Here is a 22,143-nt window from a genome sequence, read left to right on the forward strand (position 1 = left end):
TCTGGGAAAACTGTCCTTGCTCTTGTTCAGGGAATACAATATGGACCAATTCTTTTTCTGTTTGCAGACAAAGGGGTGTTCATGTGATGCCATTTGGGAAGCCAACCTAAGAGGTCAAGTCATTTGCTGAGAACAGCAGGAAGATAAAAAAAAAAAATGTCCTCGATAATGTCATTGTAGCTGCTGAATTACCCATCCTGGGCCTTATCTACTTCTGGAATTCTTATTAGAAAACATATTATGTGTCTTTGTTACTTAAGTCATTAGTTACTTGGACTAAAACAAACAAAAAACAACTAATACACTCTTCACACAGGCTCATCTTGAAATCCTTCAAAATTCAAATCCTCCAAACAAAAACTCGGCCCCTACTCCATGAACACTCACATGTAACTAAGCATCTCATTATTTTGTCCTACCACTTTTGTATGTCTCAAATCTGTTATCTCTTCTTCAAACTCACTGTCTTGTCTTTGTTTCAGCCTCTTGTTGTCTGCCATCAAAAACAGTGACACTTTATTTGGGGTAAAGAACCTCTTTACTCTGTTATTTGCAATCTATACTTTGAATAGCACCTGTGTAGAAAGTATCTATAACTTCTTCACTGCATTTAAAATAATAAATGCAGATCTTACAACCATAGAGCACATTCGTTTATATGCTTGTAAGTAGCTTCCATAAGTATACAAGTGTTGCTCTAATTCTATTTCTTACAAAATGTTTATCAAATGATTTTGTTGAATAAAAAAAAAGCACATGAAAAGTCAGGTCAACACTATTGAGTTTATTTAACTCATAGAGAAATTAGATTAATATAAAAGGATCTAATTATATACCCCAAGTAAAAAACATCATCAAAACTATTTCATTATATTTGTACTAAGCTATTTTGCTTTAATCTAATTTTAGCAATGTCATAGCCAACCAGTAAATAGTAAATAGCTTACTACCTCTTTGCTGCCCCCCATAACATATTGCTTTCATATTAATGGATATTTTTCACATCTCTGCTACTTCATTCCTTTCATGTTTGGTGTTGACAAGTGCTACTGGTTTCATTATTCTGAAAGGGTTATATGATTAACTAGCTAAATAGCACCATAGCAACAATATCTAAGTAGAAACATTCTGTTTTCAGGTTGTATTTTTAATCGGGGACTCATAAAAGTTGATGCATAGAAGAAACATGACATGTTCGTGACATTTAGAAGCCACGATTTCTCTTAAAAAGTTTAAAATGCATTTTTCCTTTAAAAAAAAGGACATATGTTTCAGTGTCATTCTTTCATCCTTAATTTGACAGAGCAAAACTCAATTTTAAAAAAAGCTCAGCATGTGCTTTGTGATCATAAGTGATATATTGAAAACCAAACATTTTAAATAAATATTAGAAATCATGACACTTAGAAGGCAGGGCATAGAGATAGCAGCATTTATATTCATGTTCAGAATATGTGTCGAGGTTTAATGACTAAAGCAAATGCATCCTTCAAAAGATGACAGTATGGAAACAGCATAATTTTCTAATGGAACATTAACAACAAGTGCTCATTAAAAGTTCCAAACTTTTCTGTTGACACCATAACACAGCACTGACTACAGATAGTACTTCTATATTTAAAATAATACCTCTTAAATGTTAATTTGTATTTTTTTTACTTCCCTAATAAACACATTGTACTGTATCATTTGAAACAAAGTCTATGATATTCATAATGAATCTTTGATACTGTTTATATTCCAATAAGTCCTGGGTGCTATACTGGAGTAGAACCCTATCCTAACCCAACAGATGATTAAGAAATAAATAGTAAGATCTTTAGTTAAAGCACAGAGTAAGCTCTTTCTTTATATCTTATACAGAATTCATAAAATGTCTTTAATTTGCATATTCATGTTGAACTGTCCATTTATAATTCACTGGATTTTTTAGGTCTTCCAGATGGAACAACAGATGCTAACATAATGACTAAAAGCGTTGGTCAAGCATTTTAAGAAACGAAAACATTAATTCCTCTTATGCAAAAGCCATATATTTTGACATGAATAAAACCAACTCTATTTCCATGCAGTTTTTTTCATAGGTAGTTTTTAAAAATTCTTCTAAATATGTTATTATACAATATCTGCATCAATTGCAAGTTACTTTGCAAGAGTTACCTCTTGATTTTATCAAGAAAGACTTCAAAATTACAGGAAAGACAAGTTAAAACCCTGGAATACTGTATACCTAGAGGACCTGTTCATAGTGCAAAAATAATAAAAGCTCTTCCAAATAGTTAAAACCTTTTGAAAATAAATGTTCATCACTCAAAATCTTATTATGTAATTATGAAACTGTCATATCAAACCCTAATATTTTGATTTTCTCAACTGCTTCCTGTTTTTTAAACTATAAAATATCTTTGAAAGATATGAGTACTAAAATAATTAGCAATGAAAAATCACTGGAGTCTCCATGACCTTCCTCCAGCTTGTCTATGCATAAACAGACCTCAGAGGGGGATCTATCAATTTTTTTATAATTCCTTTTTTTAATTTAAATTTTTATTTTTTAAAGATTTTATATAAATTCAAGCTAGTTAACATATATTGCATTATTAGTTTCAGGGACAGAATTTCGCGATTCATCATTTGCATATAATACCCAGTGCTCACCAGCACAAGTGCCATTCTCCACTCACCTCCCCTCCAGTAACCCTGTTCGTTCCCTATAGTTAAGAGAGTTTAAAAGCCTTCAAATAAGATAGCACCAGCGATCTCTCCCAGTATTGAGCAATGAGTTTTCAGGAACCACTGTCAAATGCTCAACTCAGAGAGCTATAAATGTAATCTCACTTGACCAGAAAAGAGGATGAGATGAGGAGAAAGTAAACATTCTACCATGTTTGCAGTAAACAATTAAAAAACAAAACCCCACCTAAATCATGATGAAACCTTTACTTGGTGTATTTTTAGAGCAGTAACTTCTGGTTGCTCATCCATTACTCCGAACTTTCCCAATTCTTAATATGAATTATCATATGGTTTCACTTCTTTGTGGAACATAAGGAACAGCATGGAGGACATTAGGAGAAGGAAGGGAAAAATGAAGGGGGGGAATCGGAGGGAGAGATGAACCGTGAGAGACTATGGACTCTGAGAAACAAACTGAGGGTTCTAGAGGGGAGGAGGGAAGGGTTAGCCTGGTGATGGGTATTAAGGAGGGCACGTACTGCATGGAGCACTGGGTGTTATATGAAAACAATGAATCATGAATCACTACATCAAAATCTAATGATGTATTGTATGGTGACTAACATAACATAATTAAATTAAATTAAATTAAAAAACATCTTAACATCTGATTATATCATATCATAGTTTTTTAATCTAAATAATACTAATATTCTCAGGCCCTTGAACATTTCCTATTTTCCCCATCTCTAATCATTAGTGCACTTTCTTCTACAGTCTCCACAAGCTCTTATTGTCCTTCTCAATTTGGTGTCTAGGAAAGAAGAAACGTCAATTTGGGACTTCATTAAGAATAACACATAAAGTGAGTATGATAGGAAATTGGCGGTGGTTTTAATTTTTTCCTCAGTTCTGTACACATTAAGCTGACAGAGTTCAGTTTATTAATGAAAACACCCACAGTGAAGTAGCAGTATGATCGTACTGCTTTTGCAATAATTCAATTGTAGATACTATGTGTTATTGTTCATTTTTTTCACTTTAAAAAATAAGATAATAGGAATTTATTTAAACTAATATTGGGATGATATAATATCATTAAGTCTAGGAGGAACCTATTGCTTACACAAATCAACTTGCTTTTATTTATACAAATAAATTTCTTGCCACTACATAAGCAACAATAAAATTAGGAATATAAGAGCTATATATAAAATAGGCTTGATAATTCTCTAAAAGAAAAATATATATGTACATACACACATATAAGTATTATCACACTAAAACATCTAATTAATTTACTGAACCATTAGAAAATTTATCTTGCCCACTATCACATAAGTTTTAGTATTGACATTATGTCCTAAGTTCAGTCTTTGTATTTTAGAGTGTGCCTGGAGTAATGTACTAACTGCAATTTAGCATTGAGGGTACAGCCATCTTTATTCATAGTGCTTAGAGACTTAACTGCCATCAAATATGTCGGAATCCTCCCTCAAGATCCTAGATCCGGTTATATTTTATGCTTAAAGTCTTACTTTTAGATATGTAATCATCTATCTGCATCATCCTAGACTTCACTTGCAGTCTCTGATTTGATGAAACTGGAAGGATGGAGAACGCTGAGCAATAGGGGTGTCAGCTTGTCCTACGAAAGCACCCACACCAGAGCTTCTGTATGGAAACAGGTGTGATATTGAGTTCTCAGTCAATTTTGGTGATGTCAAAACTAGAAGCAGTTATAAAGTGCCAACATAATGGCCTGTGTTTCATAAGTTTTATGGAAAATCAATGCCTGTCAAACTAGAGAGCCAACATGAAGTAGGAAAAGGATGCTCTTAAAAAAAATTCTTTGATATGATAAAAAAACTTTAAAATGCACTCCCAACTATTAAGAATGACCATTTATTTAAAATGGACATTTTGTGGTACACTATACATGAGATAAAATTTATTTTATTAACCATTTTAAGTGTACAATTTGGTTGGCATTTAATACATTCACAATGTTGTACAATCATCACCACTATCGATTTCCAGAACCTTTCATTACCCCAAGCTGAAACCCTGTAGTGACTAACAATGCTCCATTTCCCCCCTTCCAGCCCTTCTGTTTTCTGTCTTCACGAATTTGCTAATTCTAAGTATCTCATATAAGTGGAATCATACTCAAATGGGTTTTTAAAATGTGATCCACAAAGAAGGAACCAGGTTTGTAAAAAAGAAGTGATATTAATAAGTCAAAGTGATACACACACACACACACACACACACACAATCAGATCAAAAGCAGAAATGCAAGACATGCATATATTCATTATTTACAGCCCTTACAGACACTGGACTACACTTGTTAACAGACTGTATAGAAATAAGATTTTCTGAGATTAATCCACACACAGAAACCGTTACTTAGTGTTACTCAATGATTTGTACTGATGATAATCAATGTCATTTGAAAGATTGGGTTAAGATTATAATTATTAACATTCCATTAATTAAAACAAGCCAAGGTAAAGAGTCACAGATCAGACTAAACCATAATAGTGGACACTTCCATTTGCACATTTCTTTATAGCCTGCTTTCACATGCCTGAGCTAATTTACTCCTTTCCATATCACTGTGAGTGGGTATTTTTTTTAAAAGATTTTATTTATTTATTTGACAGAGAGAGACACAGCGAGAGAGGGAACACAAGCAGGGGGAGTGGGAGAGGGAGAAGCAGGCTTCCCGCGGAGCAGGGAGCCTGATGTGGGGCTCGATCCCAGGACCCTGGGATCATGACCTGAGCCGAAGGCAGACGCTTAATGACTGAGCCACCCAGGCGCCCCATGAGTGGGTATTCACAGTCCCAACATTAAGACAATACTTAAGGAAGTCAGGTGATTTGGACAAGGTCTTTTAGCTCAGGTGTGGTACAGCCACCAAGGGAACCACAACCAAGGCTCTGGGTCCTCTGCCTTCCCCTTATACTTTTCAAGACTGAGATCACACTCACTTTCTAGAGCAGTGCTGTCCAATAGAAATATAAGGCAAGTCACTTTTAAAATTAACAATTTTGTAGTGGCTACATTTTAAAAAGTGAAAATAGGTAGAATTAATTTAGTAATATACTTTATTTAACCAAATATTATAACTTCAATATGTAACTGGTATAAAAATTACAAAGGGCATATTTTGCATTATTTTGTCTTACCAAGTCTTTGCAATCTGGCATGTATTTTATACTTACATCACATTTAAATCCAGTCCAGTCACATTTCAAGTGCTCAGTAGGCACATATTGCCAATGTCTACTGTATTGGACAGCACAGTTCCAGACGTTTGCTTGTTTCTCTAATTGACTAAATTAATCATTCTATCAAAGCATATTTATTGGTCAGCTCTCCAGCCTCACAATTGAATTTGCTGAAATAAGCATGAGAGAATCAGAAGCAGGAGAGTGCAAATAAAGGAATGGAACTTCATTAGAAACGATGATGATGATTTGTATTTAAAATTACAAATCCATGTCCACAATGTACTTTGAATTTCATCCTTGGTAAAATGTAGATAATAATGCTTATAAATCCTTTTGCACAGTGCCTGCCATATGGTTAGCAGTCAAAGGAAAAGTTGCTGTCTCTCTAACAATGAGGTAGGTATGAGTTGGGTTAGTGCTGTCTCTTTAACAATGACGTAGGTATGAGTTGGGTTAGTGCTGTCTAACAATGAGGTAGGTATGAGTTGGGTTAGTGGTGTGCAAGGCTAGAAGCAGTACAGCTCTCACGTCAGGGTCAGACATGAGGGATGATCGGGGACAGGAAGACTGTACCACTTCTCAGAGGCAGACCGTCTGAAGTATTGCACTGGTAAGGTTATCGTAATGAAAACATTCTAGTACACTTCAAATCTAGTGCTGTCAAACGCAGCAAGAAATTAAAGGCTAGCTCTTGCTGATAAACCATGTTAGGCAACAATATAATACCAAAAAGTAGGTCATAGAATTCAATCAAATCAAAAACATGATAGATCTGGGGTAGGGAGTACTAGTGACCAAGCGCTCTTCTTAATATGTATGCTCTCACACAGCAACAAAATTGGCATCATTCTTTTAGATTTTTTAAAATACCACTCATCATTTTAGGCATAGCTACTTTATAGCCTGTATCTATGGATTCTAGTACTTGACGTTCTTAGGGGTATAAGATAGGTTTGTTTTTTGGTTTTGGTTTTCTTTTTGTTTGTAACACCATCTTGATCCAGGCTCATTTGAGGCCCTGGCTGGAGGCCAGTCAGTGGGCAAGGAAAATATGGATTATTTTCAAGTGCAATTTATAAAATCTAGAAGAATACCTCGTACACAGAAAGCACTTGAAAAGTTTTAAAGGGTGAGCAAATTGAGGTTATGTGGATTAAGTGAGTGGTTATAAATAAGAACTTAGATCCTGGCACATAGTAAATAGTATTAACTATTCTCATTACTAATGCTTATTATTGCTGACATTGATGGAAGTCATCCAAAGGAATAATGTCTTCTTTTCCCGATGGCCAGAAATGGCACATCCCAACCTTGCTACTGATATATTCTGAAATATTCTATGACATTTTCTACTTAAGAGTAGAACATAATGCTTTTTATTCAGTTATCATGTCTTGACATTAAACATTTGCTTGATTAATACAGTTTGGCAATTCATTCAATATAGTGAGAGATTAAACAATAAATTAAGGTAATTAGTGTCAGGAGAGTTATCATTAGAAAAATTCATAAGAGAGGTCTTTTGCTCTAGGGACTGAATTCCACATCAAGATTGGACAGCCAAAATGATTAAACTCAGTCTCACTATATTGATCAGCTTTAATCTCTTTCAATTCAAAAGTTTGAATTAATTGAAATGATTTTTGAGTTGCAAAATATGACACGTTTACGCATAAAAACAGCTAAGGCTATCTGTAACATGTTCCATTTAATCAAAAGTAATATATGTGATGGTTGTTGTGGGTATTAGTTCTAGCGCATTACTAAACACACAAAGGCAAGCCGGGAATTCTTGTTATCAATTTCATCAATGCTTATTAGGTTACAGTCATAAAGAACTTGACTCTGAAAAATGTCAATAAAAATAGTATTTTAAAAGGGAAGATAAAAGATACCATTTTTTAAAGAAAAAAAAATCACTAAACCCACAGGCGAAGCTACAAATGCACCATTTAATTACATCAGTGGCAGAATTAAAGGTCTCATAGTAAAATGTGTTTCAGTTGAACTTAAATGATAAATCTTTCATAGTGATTACCAGAGCTAATATGAAAAATACAGTGCCTTGCTATTAATTATCCAGCAGAGTAAATCATAAACTGAAGTTCAGGAAATTAAGTTTTATTCCTAAATTTGTCACCATGATGCTTTTTGATAAAGCCACTTGACCTTTCTTTGCTCAGCTTCCTCATCCATAAAAAGAGGAGGAAGATGTACTTTTTGAGAGCATATTTTCAACCTCTGGTTGATTGGAAAGTAGTTTAAATATATTGCTACATTAACTCTGTTAAAAATGTTACACCAAGTATAAAAATGCTACTAAAACCATTACCTTGTAGCAATCACTTCATTCTTTTTCCTTTTTTCAAGTCAGTTTTCTTTTCTTCACTTCTTCACTGTTCTTGCTGATTCCTGCATTTTATGGGTAAATTTTTTTTCTTGATGTAACATTTTCACAATCTGTTTTCTTACCATTACTTCATCCTATGATTTAGCCCTAGAAATTAAATGGCTTTTCAAATGGTCCGACTCATTTTAAATTTTTAGCAGTACTGAAGTAAAGAAAATTGTTATACTACCCACAACAGAATTTTAGGAATATCAAACCACATTTTACAATTTTTAAGAAATCATACTGTTTAGAAGTAGTGGACATCTCCTGTTTATATTCTTTATAATCCTTGAACATTTTTCATCTTCTTCTGTCACCTCAACTTTTCTTTGGAGTACTACTCCCCTCCTTCTCTCATTTAATTTAGTTGGGGTAGGCCCATTACCCAAAGCAGCCCAAACAATATCTAGTAACTTTAAAAATATACATACTCTGAATAAGCAAATCCACTCCTAGGTAAAAGTCCTACAAAATGCCAACTATTATGCACAATGAAAAATGTGTGTGTGTGCGTGTGTGTGTGTGTGTGTGTGTTTATGCTTACAAGATGATTAATGGCAATATTACTTACATTAACAAAAAATGAAAACCCCAAATGTCTATCAATAAATTGTGAGATATTCATATAACAATACTATGCATAAAAGTAATGAATAAATGTCAGATAAATTTATCTGTAACATGGATGACTTTTTAAAAAATTTTAAAGGTTTTGTTTCAATTCCAGTTAGTTAACACAGCATTATACAAGTTTCAGGTGTACAATGTAGTAATTCAACAGTTTCATAGATCACTCTGTGCTCCTCATGACAAGTGCACTCCTTAATTCCTATCACCTATTCAGCCCATTCTCCTCCCAGCTCCTCTCTGGTAATCAGTTTGTTCTCTATAATTAAGAGTCTGGGGCGTTTGGGTGGCACAGTCAGCTCAGGTCATGATCCTGGGGTCCTGGGATTGAGCCCCTTGATGGGCTCCCTGCTCAGCTGGGAGTCGGCTTCCTCTCCCTCTCCCCCTCCCCCTGCTCATGCTCTCTCTCAGATCAGTAAATATTTTAAAAAGAATCTGTTTCTTGCTTTGATTCTCTCCCCACCACAATTTTTTCCCTTTGTTTTTTTTTTTTGCTTGTTTCTTAATTCCACATATGAGGGAAATCATATGGTATTTGTCTTTCTCTAACTTATTTTGCTTAGCATTACACTCTCTAGCTCCATCCATGTCAATGCAAATGGCAGGATTTCATTCTTTCGTTAGAGCTGAATAATACTCCATTGCATATATATACTGCATCTTCTTTATCCATTCCTCAATTGATGGACACTTGGGCTGCTTCCATAACTGGGCTATTGTAAAGAATGCTGCTATAAACATAGGGGTGCATGTACCCCGTTGAAGTAGTGTTCTTGTATTCTTTCGGTAAATAACCCATAGTGGGACTGCACAGGGATGAATGTTTAAAACAAAAGCTGAAGTTGAAAAAGTGAAACACAACAGAATATAAAATGTGTAGGTCCAAATTTATAAGTTTCAAGAACAGGCAAAATTTTAGGTATATTGCTTAGGCATGAACTATGAGCTGGTACATCTTAAAAGACAAGAAAACATATGCCCTAAAAACCACAACGGCAGTAACATAACCGGTGCCATGAAAGAAAGGGCTTATATTTAGAAGGCTATACAGAGGGCTTCTGGGCATGCCTATAAGGTTCGGTTTCTTCACCTAGGTGGGTTCATTTGATAGCATGCTAATTAGCTGCATGTTTATATTTTGTGTACTTAGTTACATTTCACTATTAAAGAAAATAAAAAAGAGAAGGAAGATGGGCTGAATTCGGGATTTTTTAGTAGGATAAAAAACTGTACATAAACACAAGTAAATGATACATTTCAAAAAACAGAAATAGAAAAGAGGTGTGTAATAGAATGCTACACAGCTTTATATAGGATCTTTTGCATATTATACTTCAATGATTGAAATCAAAATAGACATATCTCCAAAAAAACAAAGATATTTTCCAATAAAGACCTATCCATTTTGTCCAGAAAAAGAAGCTAATATTATGGAATATGGAATCAATAATAAAACAAACCTTAGATAGATTGCATGACATGTTAAAAGCTAATATGGAGCAATCTTAGTAGGAAAATTCAGTCCTTTATTTTTATCTTTAAGCTTCCACATGTAAATAGCTTGGAAGCCATAACTCTCCTTATTACAACAAGAAAAAGCTGGGGAAAAAACTGGAAACCAAAAAACTCTTCTTGAAACTCTGAGACAACTGAAGTTTCAGGGCCAATACCCTCAAAACTGGAAAAACAGGTAAATCAAGAGAATCACAGGGGGGATCTGCTTACTTGGAGCAGCAACCCCTGGAGCCATAAACTCCATAAGCAATCATCAGAACCAAACTCAGATGTGACACAGATAATGGAGTTTTCATACAGGGAATTTAAAATAACTATGTTTAAAAAGCAAAAATAAACTTTTGGGACTTCCTCAAGATAAAAAGCTTCTGCACAGCAAAGGAAACAGTCAACAAAACAAAGAGGCAACCCACAGAATGGGAGAAGATATTTGCAAATGACACTACAGACAAAGCACTGATTTCCAAGATCTATAAAGAACTTCTCAAACTCAACACCCAAGAAACAAATAATCAAGTCAAAAAATGGGCAGAAGACATGAACAGACACTTCTCCAAAGAACACACACAAATGGCTAACAGACCCATGAAAAAATGTTCATCATCTTTGGCCATCAGGGAAATTCAAATCAAAACCACACTGAGATACCACCTTACACCAGTTAGAATGGCAAAAATGGACAGGGAAAGAAACAACAAACGTTGGAGAGGTTGTGGAGAAAGGGGAACCCTCTTACACTGCTGGTGGGAATGCAAGTTGTTACAGCCACTTTGGAAAACAGTGTGGAGGTACCTCAAAAAATTAAAAAGAGAGCTACCCTATGACCCAGCAATTGCACTCCTGGGTATTTACCCCAAAGTCACAGATGTAGTGAAAAGAAGGGGCACATGCACCCCAGTGGTCATAGCAGCAATGTTCGCTATAGCCAAACTGTGGAAAGAGCCAAGATGCCCTTCAACAGATGAATGGATAAAGAAGATGTGGTCCATATATACAATGGAATATTACTCAGCCGTCAGAAAGGAGGAATACCCAACTTTTACATCAACAATAGATGAGTGGACAAACCACAGTACGGCCATACAGTGAAAAACTACTGAGTGATAGAAAGAAATGGGCTATCACTGGTGAACCCTGAAGGCATAAATTATGCCAAGGGAAATAAGTCATATAAACAAGGACAAATAATGCCACTTATTTGAGGTACCTAGAATGGTCAGATTCATACTTACAGAAGATACAGTGATGGTTGCCAGGGGCTGGGGGAAGGAAGGAATGGAGACTTACTGTTTAATGGGTAAAGAGTTTCAGTTCAGAAAGATGAAGAAGTTCTAGAGATAGATGGTGGTGATGGTTACACAAAAATGTGAATGCACTTAATTCCACTAAAATGTACACTTAAATATGGTTAAATGGTAAATTTTGACAGCTGTTTTTTTTTTAACCACAAAAACCAAAAAGATCCTCTGAGTCCAACATCTAAAAACCTCAATTTGTTGCCCTCAAAACTCAGAAACTAGGTTTCTAATATGGTCTAATCTTTAACCTTTGTTTTTCTTTTGTTTCCATGGAAATGCCTCTTATTAAATACCTAACTGCTCGCACTAAATAGACCTAACTTTGGGAGTTCACCTGCAACACCACCTCCGGAAAAAAGACACAACTCTTAAACTGAACTACCCTATTCTCAGGACTAAGATTGGCTTGTTAAGGTATGGAGCAACCTCCTAACTCAGCTTCTGGACTGTGAAACTTCTTCGGGAAGTTTCAAAGGTGGGCATGCATGGTACCAGGATATGTCACCACAAAATATGTCTCTTTGTTCTAAGGATTATTTTGAGAAACTGCACACATAAGAGAAGCTGTGAAAAAAAGTAGGAGTTACGTTTTTGTATGGGAAATTTACACTTATAAGGGAAATATCCATTTGTAAGGGTGTCTCTCTGTACCAAGAAGAGAAGGATGACTCTAAATGTCCAGAGACTCCTGTCATTGGAGAAGGAAGGCATGGACTAAGACTTACCCTTGTTAACCATGCTTTTCCTGGTAACCTCCTATGACAGCCCCCCCACCCAATCTTTTGTTTTTAACTGAAGATGGTATTTAAGGGGGTGGCGTGGGCCATCTCAAGGAGGTGTTCAGTTTCTCTGGGTATCTTCCATGTATGTATTAGGTAGTCATGGTAATAAATTTCTACTTGTTTTTCTCTTGTTAATCTGTCTTTTATTACAAGGAGTCTCAGCCAAAAACTCAGAGGCGTAGAGGGAAAAGTATTTCTTTTCCCCTACAAATTTTAAAGTATGCAAATGTGTAAAGACGTCATTTAGGAGGATGGAAGATCTCAGGATGGAATGCAGAATGTGATAAAACAACCAAACTTTATCACAAATATGTGACACAGCTTCAGTGAAGTGGTTGGGGGGGGAGGAGCTGACCTAAGTAACTCTGCAAATGAATAGAGTCTGTAAGACTAAAGGCAAAATAAATTGTACATAAGCATTATGCTCTATTTGATAAAGTTGCTTCTCACAGGAGTACAGGCCAATAATTCTGATCTCATTATACATCCGTACTGGAAGTGAACAATTAAGTAAATGAATGAAAGATGGTGGGAAGCAGGTTTCTCACTATTAGGGAGGTTATATAGGTAAGCAAGGGGAAGAGGCTAGAATGATCCTTATGGTAATGGAGTAGAGTCAGAGATATCTCCAGTATGAATTCATGTTTAGTTTAATATAGATACAGATGGGTACATATAGTAGCATTTATAGATGTGTAAATACCTGGAGTAGTACACACATATGTCCTTGCTCTGTCAACTGAGAGGTCTTAGAAGCAACTATACTCCAGTAGCAATGAGTACCTCTGATGCCCAGATCTTAGTTTCTAGCATCATTCTCTAATAAAAGCAACAAGGGCTCTTTGGAAGAAATAGCTGATTCTATGACTTGAGCAGGAAATACACAAATAGTCCTGGAACACCTTATAGGGCCCATGAATAAGGAAGTGTGTATACGTGCACACACACACACACACACACACAGTAGGGGTATATCAGAGGGACAAAGAAGTCCACTAAAAGAGCTCCTAAGGGCCAAAGCTGCAACAATTTGAGCCACAAAATAAATAACGTGATGTTGGTTTACAAACCAAAGTATAAAATAAATACCCAGGAGTCCATATTAATATAGGTAAATAAGTGAATAAGTAGATAAATGTGGAGATAGAGAAAAATTCCAAATAATTTATGTAGATACTCAGCCTTCAGAGACGTGAGGGCATAACTCCTCATTCCTTAAATGTGAACTGCAGATCATGACTTCCTTCCGAAGACCGAAGCGTGGAAAAGAGGGGCAACGACTAACGCTGCAGCAGCAAAAGCTGACAAACGCTCCCGCAGGTGATTAAAGGTCAGCATCAGTGGAGGTAGGTCACCCTGAGAGAATGCTAATATGTGATTTGACCTCTGTGATCTTCCAAAAACATATAACTTAAGTCCAATCAGGAGAAAAATATCCAATACATCACAGTCGAAGGACATTCTACAAAATACATGGCCAGTACTCCTTGAAATTGTCAAGATCATCAAAAATGAGAGAAGTCAGAAACAGTCACAACCAAAAGGAGCCTAAAGAGACATGAAAATTAAATGTAATGCGCTATCCTGGACGCGATCCTGCAACAAAAAAAAGGACTATTAGGCATAAAGCTAAGGAAATCCGAATAAAATATGGACTGTAGTTGATAATTTATTGGTAGTGATTCATTAATGGTAATAAATGTGCCATACTAATGTTAGGTGTTAATAACAGGGAAAACTAGTTGTGGGGTATATGGGATCTCTCTCTACTGTCTTTATAAGTTCTGTAAATGTAAAAGTGGTGTCAAATAAAATGCTTATTAAAAAGAAGACATTCCTTTGACTGTAAGTAGCTCACATTCTCGTGGAAGGACAGGAGTGTCAACAGCGACAATGCAATATGGTAGGTGCTGCAAACGGGATTCTAAAAGTGCTACAAAGGCATGAAGAACTACATGCCTCCAAACAAAGGGAACATTTTAGCTGTGCCTTGAAGGAAGAGTAAGAATCAGCCTTGTACAATGTGCAAGGAAAAGCATTCCAAAGGAACACCCCAGGAGTAAGGGCCCAGAGGGAGGATATTTGGAGAACAGTAAAAACTTCTGTGTGGGTGAGCCTTAGAGAAGAGGGTGGAGGCGACAGATGATGCCGAAACATCTTAAATTAAAAAAAATAATGTTGAAAGTATACCAACAGTGATGAGCAGGTTTATTATTTTTTCACTGTGATCTGTTTTCCTTTATTTGTTTAATTTTTAAAAAAGATTTTATTTCAGAAAGAGAGGAAGGGAGACAGAGAGAGAAAAGAGAGAGGCAGAGGGAGAGGGACAAGCAGACTCCCCGCCTAGCAGGGATCCCAGGACTCTAGGATCATGACCTGAGCCGAAGTCAGACACTTAAGCAACCGAGCCACCCAGGCGCACTGTAATCTGTTTTCCTGAAGCACTACTTCACTTAAATAGACACACTTTTAATAAGTGAAGGATCTCCCATAAAAGCTCACAATATTGCCTGCACATTTAGCCACTTTATTTATCTAGAAATTTCCTTTTCTCTTCACATATAGAATTCTTGATTTTAAAGAAACACGTTCTAACACACCTCAAATGTTTGTCATCAGCTAACGCAGATCCACAAAATGAAATGATATCATACCTTCCATAATATTTACATCAAATACAATATGATCACGATATGCAGAAAATCAAGATACAAAACACTGGTTAATTATCATCCAGAGAACTTCCCACCTTTGCGGATTTAGTAAGATATAATTTGGGTTCTAAGAGTTGTTTAAATTGGCCACAGGCCAAATTTAGAGTCACACTAAGGCAAGGTTACAAAACAAGAGATCTTCCCAATAGACTTATTAATACCTAAAATGTATTCTAATACATATCATTTCAAATTATTAGTCATGGATCTCTCCCATTCACCCAAAATTTCATATATATACGAAACTTGGCTTTATAACTTATATGCCCAAATCAATGTCACAGGTAAGGCCGCTTAAATTAGAGGTATTCAGGATAATCAGTTGAATGAAAACTTTCACCTACTTCCTCTTAGATAATAAAGAATAATTATTCCTTCTTTTCAAGTAAAGAAAAGGAGATATTTTTGGAGAAATGAAGTTAGGAAAATATAGTTGCCCTGGGTAGCATTTAAAAGAAAATAATTCTATTATTGGTTATACAAAATAGCCTCATTTAAGTCATTTTACCATTTGGGACCCAGTTTCTAGTCTCTGTGAGATTTTTTGCATCACCTCTTACTAGATAGTGGTTTAGTATTCTAATGTTTCTAGAAAGGGAAGAAATGTGCTTAGCAAGGATTAGCTCTATACTCCAAAGAATAAAGACTAGGAGTATATTCTATATTCTTTATGGAATAGATTTTTTTAGTATATTTTTAAATTCCTTTGTCTCTAAACCTACTCTTGGAAAATCTACTTCAATATAGATTGAAAGCAAAAAATAAATAAATAATAAAACCTCAATGCTTATTGTAAAGAAGACCCAAGTATAAACAATTATATTTTTCACTGTTCCATGAAAAAGACAGGGAGGTAAAGTGATAAAGTTTTAAATGTAATTTTCTACACAGAGACCTATCAAACACAGCAAATCTGAAAACCAAACTACTTATAAATCACACACATGCATACCATATGTACATAATGCAAGACTGAATGCATGTTTACTAATTAAATATATGATATATTGCAAGTGGCAATTATTTACTGAGTCTAATATTTATCAAAGGCATTACCAAAGAGTACCTTATTTATTTAACAAAATTTTCTTTAGATCAGAATAATTACTATTCATCAAATGGATTTCTTGAAATTGAATTGTAGTTTTTAAATCTAAATATATCATAATTTCAAAGTTTGAAAGAAAAGACAATTATTATAAGATGAAGGTGACTACCACAAAACACTTCTCATATACAGGAAAACTATATTAAGTAAATCAGTGAACAAATGAAAATCTCTTTAAAGTATATGATATCCTTTTCAACTTATTTGTATATATTTCATAAATATGATTGTGCAAAAAGTCACCAAGAAGAATCTCAGTAAGATGAGAACAATGTCGCTAACTCCCTAATACTGCCCTTGTTTCTCCCCCACCTTTTTCCCCTCTTAGAACACTTTTAGAGATGCAAACTATAAAGTAAAAAAAGGTATGAAAACAATATGTTACATGACATAAAATGACCAAAATGTACACTTGGATATAATTCTGTATTATACAAACTGATCTCATTCAGCTTACGATACCTCATTAGATCCTTCCAAAACTCCTATGAACTATACAAGGCAAATTTTATCATTGCCATTTTATACATGAAGAAACTGATATTGTGAAGGTTGTGGTGATTCCAATAAGGTCATGTGACTAGTGAGCTGTAGGTTCATGATTATAGAAAGAGTTCTGAATCTTGTTCTCATGCCCTTCTACCTTAGCAACCAGAGACAGGAATGACACCATTCACTGCATCTCATGCAATTATTCAATTATTGCCCCTGCAATTATGTTATTATCAAGTTCATGAGAAAATATATATCAGATTTATAGAGTGAAAAATCAATAAAATAGTAATTTTTCTAATTTGGAGCAAGACCAGAAGACAGAGGTAGATTTCAAATATTCTATTTCAACACCTTAGAAAATGTTTCCAAAAATGATACCATTACAAAATATAAGCATAATTTTCTGAAGATGTAAACTATTTCAAGTACTTTCCAAAAGCTAACATTTTTATAATTCCCTAAGCATATTTTCTCTGACCTTTCAAATGCATTTCAGCACAACATGACTTATAAGCAAGGAAGAATAAATTTAACCTTATAGGAATCCACTCAGCATTTAGTTAAGTACTTATTTCACTGCATAGATTTGAAAAACTCAATATGCAGCACAAAAAGTAAACCTAAAATGGTAGTTTCGTTACTTGCAAATGAAATATTGAAGGCTATGATTACCTGTAACAGTTAATTCAGTAGTTCTTCTCACAACAAAGCCTCCATATTTTAATTCACAGGTGTAATTTCCAATGTCATCTTCTCTGACTTCTCTTATAAGCAGTGTATCTCTTTTGAATACAATACTTGGCCTCCATGTTTTTGTCCTACATTCCTGCACGAAAAACACAGAATTTCTGTAGTAAGCATAATAAATGAGAAACAGAGAAAAGTATTTTAAATAACTAACCCAAAAGCTTCTAAAGTTGTCTTTTAAAGGGCTAAAGAGTTTAGGATTAATTCTAAAAATTTTCATACCTTCTCCACATCTCCTGGAAATCAGGTACCTCAATTTGAAAAGAGTTTTTTGTAGCAAGAGTCACTTTTTTTTTTCTCTTAGAGAGAGAGAGAGAGCGAGTGAGCGTGGGCAGGTGCATGTGTGGGGGAGGGGCAAAGGGAGGTGGGAGAGAGAATCCTAAGGAGGCTTCACATGAGGCTCTGCACTGGGCTCAATTTCAGGACTGAGAGATCATGACCCGAGCCAAAATCAAGAGTCAGATGCTTGACTGACTAAGCCACCCAGGCACCCCTAGCAAAAGTCAGTTTATTAACTTCTAAGATTAGTATCTCTAAATCAGATATATATTGATTTAGAAGATATAAAAAAGGGACACTTGTTAAGATTACTCCTAACATCATTATTAGAAGCAAATACTCCACATTTGATGACTGTGAAATTAACCATCTTGATACTTGATACCGATAGCATAAAATATGATATATTATTTTAGTGTAAAGTAGAAAATTAATTCTGTAGCAGAAAATGCTTCTATTTCAATATTTTAAATCTTTTAATACTACATTTAGAAAAAATTCTATCTCTTTATAGCATGTACATTCTACAGTTTGTGAAAGAAATGGCCAACATTTTTTAAAATTTTTATTTATTTATTCATGAGAGACAGAGAGAGAGAGAGAGAGAGAAAGAAAGAAGCAGAGGGAGAAGCAGGCTCCCAAGGAGCAGGGAGCCTGATGCGAGACTCGATCCCAAGACCCTGGGATCATGACCTGAGCCAAAGGCAGACGCATAACCATCTGAGCCACCCAGGCGCCCTGGCCAACATTTATATACAAAGTCTTCACAGGACCAGAAATACCTATTTTCATTGTTGATGGGTCTATCAAATTATGGGTCTATCAAACTATGGCCTCTAAATTAAGCTTTGGATTATAATGATGTTGGCTCATTGGTTCTGGCTTTCTGCCAAAACAGAGGTCTATTTCCTTTAGCCAGGTTTGAAATCAATGCCATGAGGACAAAATAGCTTTAAGGCCTTTGACACTGTTCAGAGGTAGTATTATTTCTAAAAATATTTTTTGGCAAATTAAATTTTTCCGGACTATTATTTTGATTATGTGGTTCAATGCCTTCATGTACATGGGAGACAGGTATCCAGTTATTTCAGACCAAAAAATACATCTCATATCCTCATATTAGTTGCATAAACTGTCATAATTGCAAAAGTAATATACTGAACACTGAATATATACCGTCTTGACTATGGAAAAATAATTTGGATTGTTGCAAGACTTTCAAGTTCCATACATACTGCATCTACTCCCATCACTCTACTAGAGATAGTCTTTTCTTTTTTTAAATTTTATTATATTATGTTAATCACCATACATTACATCATTAGTTTTTGATGTAGTGTTCCATGATTCATTGTTTGCATATAACACTCAGTACTCCATTCAATACGTGCCCTTTTTAATACCCATCACCAGGCTAACCCATCCCCCCACCCCAACCCCTCTAGAACCCCCAGTTTGTTTCTCAGAGTCCACAGTCTCTTATGGTTCGTCTCACCCTCTGATTTCCCCCCTTCAATTTTCCCTTCCTACTATCTTTTTTTTTTAACATACATTATTTGTTTCAGAGGTACAGAACTGTGACTCAACAGTCTTACAAAATTCACAGCGCTCACTATAGCACGTAACCTCCCCAATGTCTATCACCCAGCCTCCCCATCTCTCCCAACCCCCACCACTCCAGCAACCCTCGTTTGTTCCTGAGATTAAGAATTCCTCATATCAGTGAGATCATGATACATGTCTTTCTCTGATTGACTTATTTCGCTCAGCATAATACACTGCAGTTCCGCCCACATCGTTGCAAATAGCAAGATTTCATTCCTTTTGATGGCTGCATAATATTCCATTGTGTGTGTGTGTGTGTGTGTGTGTGTGTGTGTGTGTGTGTGTGTGTGTGTATACCACATCTTCTTTATCCATTCATCTGTCAATGGACATCTTGGCTCTTTCCATAGTTTGGCTATTGTGGATATTGCTGTTATCAACATCAGGGTGCACATATCCATTCAGATCATTACATTTGTACCCTTGGGGTAAATACCCAGTAGTGCAGTTGCTGGGTCGTAGGGTCGCTCTATTTTCAACTTTTTGAGGAACCTCCATACTGTTTTCCAGAGTGGCTGCACCAGCTTGCATTCCCACCAACAGTGTAAGAGGGTTCCCCTTTCTCCGCATCCCTGCCAACATCTGTCGTTTCCTGACTTGTTAATTGTAGCCATTCTGACTGGTGTGAGGTGGTATCTCACTGAGGTTTTGATTTGGATTTCCCTGATGCCGAGTGATGTTGAGCACTTTTTCATGTCTCTGTTGGCCATTTGGATGTCTTCTTTGGAAAAATGTCTGTTCATGTCTTCTGCCCATTTCTTGATTGGATCATTTGTTCTTTGGGTGTTGAGTTTGAGAAGTTCTTTACAGATTTTGAATACTAGCCCTTTATCTGATATGTCATTTGCAAATATCTTCTCCCATTCTGTCGGTTGTCTTTTGGTTTGGTTGACTGTTTCTTTTGCTGTGCAAAAGCTTTTTATCTTGATGAAGTCCCAATAGTTCATTTTTGCCCTTGCTTCCCTTGCCTTTGGCGATGTTTCTAGGAAGAAGTTGCTGCGGCTGAGGTCCAAGAGGTAGCTGCCTGTGTTCTCCTTTAGGATTTTGATGGACTCCTGTCTCACATTTAGGTCTTTCATCCATTTGGAGTCTATTTTTGTGTGTGGTGTAAGGAAATGGTCCAGTTTCATTCTTCTGCATGTGGCTGTCCAATTTTCCCAACACCATTTGTGGAAGAGACTGTCTTTTTTCCACTGGACATTCTTTCCTGCTTTGTTGAAGATTAGTTGACCATAGAGTTGAGGGTCCATTTCTGGGCTCTCTATTCTGTTCCATTGATCTATGTGTCTGTTTTTGTGCCAGTACCATATTGTCTTGATGATTACAGCTCTGTAATAGAGCTTGAAGTCCGGAATTGTGATGTCACCAGCTTTGCTTTTCTTTTTCAACATTCCTCTGGCTATTCAGGGTCTTTTCTGGTTCCAAACAAATTTTCAGATTATTTGTTCCATTTCTTTGAAAAAAGTTGATGATATTTTGATAGGGATTGCACTAAATGTGTAGATTGCTCTAGGTAGCATTGACATCTTCACAATATTTGTTCTTCCAATCCATGAGCATGTAATGTTTTTCCATTTCTTTGTATGTTCCTCAATATCTTTCATGAGTATTTTATAGTTTTCTGAGTACAGATTCTTTGCCTCTTTGGTTAGATTTATTCCTAGGTATCTTATCGTTTGGGGTGCAATTGTAAATGGGATCGACTCCTTAATTTCTCTTTCTTCTGTCTTGTTGTTGGGTTATAGGAATGCCACTGATTTCTGTGCATTGATTTATATCCTGCCACTTGACTGAATTCCTGTATGAGTTCTAGCAGTTTTGGGGTGCAGTCTTTTGTGTTTTCCACATAAAGCATCATATCATCTACAAAGAATGAGAGTTTGACTTCTTCTTTGCCGATTCGGATGCTTTTTATTTCTTTTTGTTGTCTGATTGCTGTGGCTAGGACTATGTTGACTACCTGTGGTGATAATGGGCATCCCTGCCGTGTTCCTGACTTTAGGGGGAAAGCTCTGTTTTTCCCCATTGAGAATGATATTCACTGTGGGTTTTTCATAGATGGTGTTTATGATACTGAGGTATGTACCCTCTATCCCTACATTCTGAAGCATTTTGACCAAGAAACGATGCTGTACTTTGTCAAATCCTTTTTCTGCATCTATTGAGAGGATCATATGGTTCTTGTTCTTTCTTTTATTAATGTATTGCATCACACTGATTGATTTGCAGATGTTGAACCAAACTTGCAGCCCAGGTATAAATCCCACTTGGTCGTGGTGCATAATCCTTTTAATGTACTGTCGGATCCTATTGGCTAGTATTTTGGTGAGAATTTTTGCATCCATGTTATTCAAGGATATTGGTCTCTAGTTCTCCTTTTTGATGGGGTCTTGGTCTGGTTTTGGGATCAAGGTAATGCTGTCCTCATAAAATGATTTTGGAAGTTTTCCTTTCATTTCTATTTTTTGGAACAGTTTCAGAAGAATAGTATTAATTCTTCTTTAAACGTTTGGTAGAATTCCCCTGGGAAGCCATCTGGCCCTAACCTCTTGTTTGTTGGGAGATTTTTGGTGACTGCTTCAATTTCCTTAGTGGTTATGGGTCTGTTCAGGTTTTCTATTTCTTCCTGGTTCAGTTTTGGTAGTTTATACATCTCTAGGAAT

General features: G+C 35.7%; 1 protein-coding gene across 1 annotated transcript in view; it reads right to left on the bottom strand.

Annotated features, from left to right (window-relative positions):
* IL1RAPL1 (interleukin 1 receptor accessory protein like 1) overlaps positions 1 to 22,143 on the bottom strand; it is a 1,391,691-nt gene that overhangs the window by 557,431 nt on the left and 812,117 nt on the right. Inside the window, exon 5 of the mRNA XM_073902198.1 lies at positions 17,522 to 17,675. Within this exon, the coding sequence (XP_073758299.1) occupies positions 17,522 to 17,675 (154 nt within the window). The remainder of the gene's footprint in view (positions 1 to 17,521; positions 17,676 to 22,143) is intronic.

The sequence above is a fragment of the Callorhinus ursinus genome, unplaced genomic scaffold (assembly GCF_003265705.2).
Source record: "Callorhinus ursinus isolate GAN/ISIS: 27379988/994484 unplaced genomic scaffold, GSC_fseal_2.0 scaffold16, whole genome shotgun sequence".
NCBI lineage: Eukaryota > Metazoa > Chordata > Mammalia > Carnivora > Otariidae > Callorhinus > Callorhinus ursinus.